The sequence below is a fragment of the Chrysoperla carnea genome, chromosome 1 (assembly GCF_905475395.1).
Source record: "Chrysoperla carnea chromosome 1, inChrCarn1.1, whole genome shotgun sequence".
Lineage (NCBI taxonomy): Eukaryota > Metazoa > Arthropoda > Insecta > Neuroptera > Chrysopidae > Chrysoperla > Chrysoperla carnea.
In genome coordinates, this window is record NC_058337.1 from 72,735,749 (window position 1) to 72,741,373 (window position 5,625).

A 5,625-nucleotide genomic window follows, 5' to 3' on the forward strand; every position below is an offset into this window, starting at 1 on the left:
CAGGTAAAATTCAACAATGCAATAATAAAAAACGATAAAAATAAAATACGGAAAACAAAACACTATTAAATTTTAACAAAACACTATCTAAATATAAAAAAACAAAAGTAAAAAAATAATTTATCTATTTTTACTTTATGAAATAAAAATGCATGTTGGTAAAAAAATGTATCGTGAACGAATAATTTTCATTTCTTTCGAAAATGAAGACGAATCTCTGTTTTGTTTATTTTATTGAACTGTTGTATTGTACAGAAGAACAGTCTCTGTCTAATATAATTATATTCGAATTGAAATGTAAATACAGTTTTTTCTCTCTCCAGTTTTATAGTAATTTCAGTTTATTAGGTTAGAATTTTTTAGTGGGGAAATATTTATTTTACATACAGTAATATTATGACAAGTTTCTTTTATTTCAGTTCAGTACATTTCAAGTTTCAGAACAATAAAGTAGTAGCGAGTGCTTGTTGCAATGTTTATTTTATATTTTTAAATGGGGTAAAATTTAATCAAAGTATTAATAATTTTTTCCTAAATTTTGTAATTGTATAAATATTTGGTGAATCCCGTTAAAATATCAACAGTACAATCACCACCCTCCTGAATTCAAAATTAAGATTGAATCTCTACCAAAGAATACAGATAGACTTTGTCTCTACAAGATTCATGTTAGTTTCCAGTTAAACATTACTTTATGACGACTACTTACGACTTTGAGATAGGAGAGGAAATTGCTTCAAAAATAATAGGATCTTAACACACAAAAATATGCAGTGCAAATTTTCATTTACCCAGGCCTAATACTTCACCAATTTCTTAAGCTTCCTTAACAATAGCCCTTAATATCCTGTAAGACTTAATAGGTTATAGCTCTGGGGCGTCGGTGAAAAATATTTTGAAATATTTGTTTAATGAATTTCATATTTTTTTATGTAGTTTATATTTATGTGAAAAAAGACTGATTAATTATTGTTAGTAGTTCACGGGCGCCAGCAAACTTTTTTGAATTATATATAGTTCTATGGGGCTTATTATAGAAAATAATCTGAATAGCTAACGACTCTAAGGAAAGATTCACCTCAATAATAATAATATCACGGGCCTTTTCACCTCAATAATAATCATCTACGGGCCTAATACCCTAGTGGGTATATGGCCTAATTCAAAATGAACTTGGATTTATTATATGTCCCAATATATATTTTGGGCATCATCAGACATTGCAGTACATTTTTGACATCATCAGACATCGCAATACATTTCGTGAACGTGATTTTTAAAATAATTTTTTTGTTTGAAAGTTCTTTCCCATGTCTATATTTTTGTTATAGCCATATTTCATTTAAATCTGAAATATGGGTTGGAACGCTTAAACGATTTGGGTATTACATTATGCTCTTTTTCATCACAGATGGGGCTACTTGATAGAAATTTTTCTAGCAACCCTAAACAAGATGGTTATATCATCGGGGGGTGTATGAGGTTTTTAAATATATTTTTAACAAATAAGTTTATAGGAATTTATATATATTAATTAATTGATTAATTTAAAGTTATATTTACTATGTCTGAACTAAATGTTATCAAAACTTATATAATCATTTAACTTGATGTTACAAATAAGAATTATGAATTCCATTCTCAATACTTGGCTGATATTTTATGATATTTTATCAGCAACTATCGAAGAAAACAATTGTTGCAAATTTCAGGAAAATGCAGAAACAAGTCCCTTCCCTTACATCATTGGGAAAAATCATACCGTTTACGAATTAGTAGTCCATCTAAATAAATTATACAACTAGATGCATGATATCGATAATAGAATATAATATAAAACTCATTAGCTAGAAATGTTTTATTTTAAAACAATAAAAACTGTTTTTGGACGGAATACATCGGACATTAAAGAAAATGTAGTACGACCATTTATTATAGGTGGCAGCACTAATTAATCACTTACTATTTGAATTTCCTCAATATTTTTAAAAAGTTTGAAAAGTTTTAAATAGGTTGATTTATTTTTCATTTTATCCCAAAATTATGTATTTGTAAAATTATCCAATAAAATTATTTGAAGCGTTTATATTTCTGATGAAAGTTTTTGCAACATCAAATTATTAGAATATCAAAGCTGACAATTAAATTATAATTTCCATAATTTCGAACTTCAGTAGCTTTATATTTATAAAATTAATAATTTAAAAATTCAACAATTCAAAAACTGAAATTAATAATATTAATTACCAAAGTAATTTTATTTTATGAATTTAGGATTTTCAAAAAGTGTTAAAAATCATTGAATGTATTCGGCTACTGTAATGCTTTAATGGCAGAAACATATTTCGATATAAAATTTCGTGAATGAAATGTTTATAAAATTATTAGAAATGAAAATAATTGAAACTTTTATCTAAGTGTAATAATTATTCACAACTTTAATAATCTTACAATTCATGAAAATTGTTTTTGTTTTAAATGTATGGTTAGGTTATACACACAAATTTTTATCGGAAATGTATTCATTTATTACCGATTTTCTAAAAGTTGTAATAAAATGTTCGATTATTGTCTTCATATTAAGATAACACATTTTTTAATGATTTGTATAACAATTACACTTTTCTTGACATTCTTTGTAGCATATTTTCCGCTCACTGATGGTAAATATCTTAAATATTATATTTCATTTTCAAAATTAAATTATAACTTCTGAATTTTATTTTAGAATGTAATTGTCCAAAAGAAACGGAACTAAATTTACTTAAACACTCTTCAAAACAAATTAATGGTCGATCTATAACAAATGAACATAGATTAGCTGTTTTAGTACCGTATCGAAATCGATTTGAAGAGTTATTAGAATTTGTGCCATACATAGATACATTTTTAAATAATCAAAATATAAATCATCATGTATTTATTTTAAATCAAGTGGATTCGTATCGATTTAATCGAGCATCATTGATTAATGTCGGATTCCGATTTGTTAAAAATGAATATGATTACATTGCAATGCATGACGTTGATTTATTACCGTTAAATCCAAAATTAAGCTATCAGTATCCAGAAAAACAACCATTTCATATTGCATCACCGGAATTACATCCAAAATATCATTATCCAACATTCGTGGGTGGAATTTTACTGATTAATAGGTAAATGCGTAAAATCTTCTCTTAAAAATAAAGATTTGAATTATTTTGAAAACATTTTTCACAGGGAACAATTTATACAAGTGAATGGTATGTCTAATAATTATTGGGGTTGGGGCTTAGAAGATGATGAATTTTATGTACGATTAAAAGATGCAAAATTAAATGTTTCGAGGCCAGTTGATATTGATAGTGGAACGTCTGACACTTTTAGGTAAGGCATATTTCAAAAGAAAGTTTTCAATAAAAAAAGGATCAGTGGTTTATCGCTGTCCTTGTATTATTGAAAACAACCATTTGCTTTAAATTCTCTTCTTAGTAAAAATAGGAATCCAATTCCTACATATTTTCATCAATTTCAATCAAATTTTGATGGTTTGAAAACCAATAAATAAATCAATCAAACTGCTAGTAAAGTGTCACCCTAACATGATTCAAGTTGAGAAAATATAACCAGGAAGCAAAGAATAAATTGAATTTTTTCGAATAAATTTTTCCCTCACTGATTAATTCTGACCCCGTATAACTGAAATAATTACATTTATCAAACGAATATAAATGGCAGTGAATTCAATAGTTTGAATTTGAACGCCGGATGGCATTCGTAAATAAATGATAAACTCTCAAAACATAAATTGATCCAATTAAACTAAATAAGCAAGTAAAAGAATTTTATTGATTATGTGTTTTCTATTTTAGACATATACATGACAAGAACCATCGAAAACGTGACATGACCAAATGTTTCAACCAACGTGAAATAACTCGTAAACGTGATCGTATCACAGGTTTAAACAATGTGATTTATCAAATAAGTGCCGTTAAAAATTGTACAATTGATGGAGCACCATTGACAATATTAAATATTGAATTATCCTGCAATCGAAAGGTTACACCTTGGTGTGATTGTAGCGACGCTACTGCGTCTAATATCGAAAAAATTACTAAGACACGAAAGAAAAAGACCAAAGCTTAATACTATAATATATCAAACTTGTTTGGTTATTATTTAACGCGTCAATTCATGCATGAATTAATCAAAAGATATACGTTTAGAACAAGGACTTCTTATTGCATAATTATTAAGCACATTTTGGCGTTGTATCGGCTAAACAGGCCCATTTTTAATTTATAAAGCCGTTCTCTTCAAGTTATGATAAATTCAATGATTTTGAAATGGTTTATTTTTTATCATTCATCAATCATAATTTGTTATATATTTTTATAGAAAAATTGTAATTAGCCACCATCACAGATGTTTATATACGATCTAGATAACTTATTTACCACATGAAAGTTGAATTACTTATAGAATTCTACAACATAAGATCAAAATTAAGAATAACAAATGAAAACAAACAATTGACTGAGTTAATTGTTGAGATATTCTATATAAAAAGTGTTGAATGTCAGTACTTGCATTATTTTTTTATAAATTAGAGGAGTTTAAAAAACCAACACAATATTGGCGGCTTTTCTGCCACCATTGGTTTTGATTTTCGAAAGTATTTTCTATAATTTTTTTTGTTTTTCGAGTTTTGTTTTTGTCCTAATTTGCGCCCTCACAGGTAAACAATTATGTATACGAAAAAATGTTTCTTATCTTGACTAAAATCTGTTTATTGTATCTTCACAGTTATTAAATGAATGCATTAAAAGAACGGTTTCTATTCCTTATATTAAGGATATTGCTTCGCTACAATACTGTCAAAAAGTTTTGGATTATACAAACGGTAAGAGTATATGAGCTTGAAGTAAAATGAGGTATAATTTTTGTATAATACTGTACTCAGTGTCTTATCAGTTGTTTACAATCCTTCTACTAAAGTTGTTTCTGTTACAACCACAATACTCTACCATAGTTGTCTTGTGATTATTTTTAATTTTCCATTGAATCAGTTTTTCATAAATATGGTGATATTTCTACTAAGCAGAAAAAATCGCCCAATTTTTGCATGGTGTGTATTGTGCGTTTAATTACTTATTTCCAAGTTTTGTAAATTTTCTAATATACGAGTATTGCAATCTACCCCAATATCTTGTTAAATAAAATTTTCTTTTATTTTATTAGTATATTTTCTATATTCGGAACTAATAGACAATTCACACGAGTTTTCATACTATTTTTTTTACGAATGCGGGATTATTTCTCTATTTGTGTAACGACAACGGTGTTCTGCGCAACGACAAATAAATAATTGGCCCCTGGGTGAGCTATGTAGGTTTTCTTATAATGTGTAATAAGTGATTTGTCGCACAAGAACCAGTGCGAAAAAATAATACTTAAGTCACACAAATAACAAAAAAACAAGATTGAAACATATTTCTTACCTAGTATTTCATTCTATGTAGGTTTTACCTGTAGTATTTATTATGTCTTCCAATTATTTTCCATGATTCATAATTCTAATTACTACCATAATGTTAGTTTTTGTTATATTTAATATTGTATAAAAAATTTTGTTATTTA

The 5,625-nt window shown here is 27.0% G+C and overlaps 1 protein-coding gene across 1 annotated transcript; it reads left to right on the top strand.

Annotated features, from left to right (window-relative positions):
- The first annotated feature begins 2,537 nt into the window (after positions 1 to 2,537).
- LOC123304459 (beta-1,4-galactosyltransferase 7) lies at positions 2,538 to 4,709 on the top strand. The gene is made up of 4 exons (XM_044886360.1): positions 2,538 to 2,663; positions 2,729 to 3,158; positions 3,223 to 3,369; positions 3,855 to 4,709. Exons 1-4 carry the CDS (start codon positions 2,558 to 2,560, stop codon positions 4,129 to 4,131), a joined length of 960 nt encoding a protein of 319 aa, XP_044742295.1. The 5' UTR covers positions 2,538 to 2,557; the 3' UTR covers positions 4,132 to 4,709.
- The last annotated feature ends 916 nt before the right edge of the window (positions 4,710 to 5,625 follow it).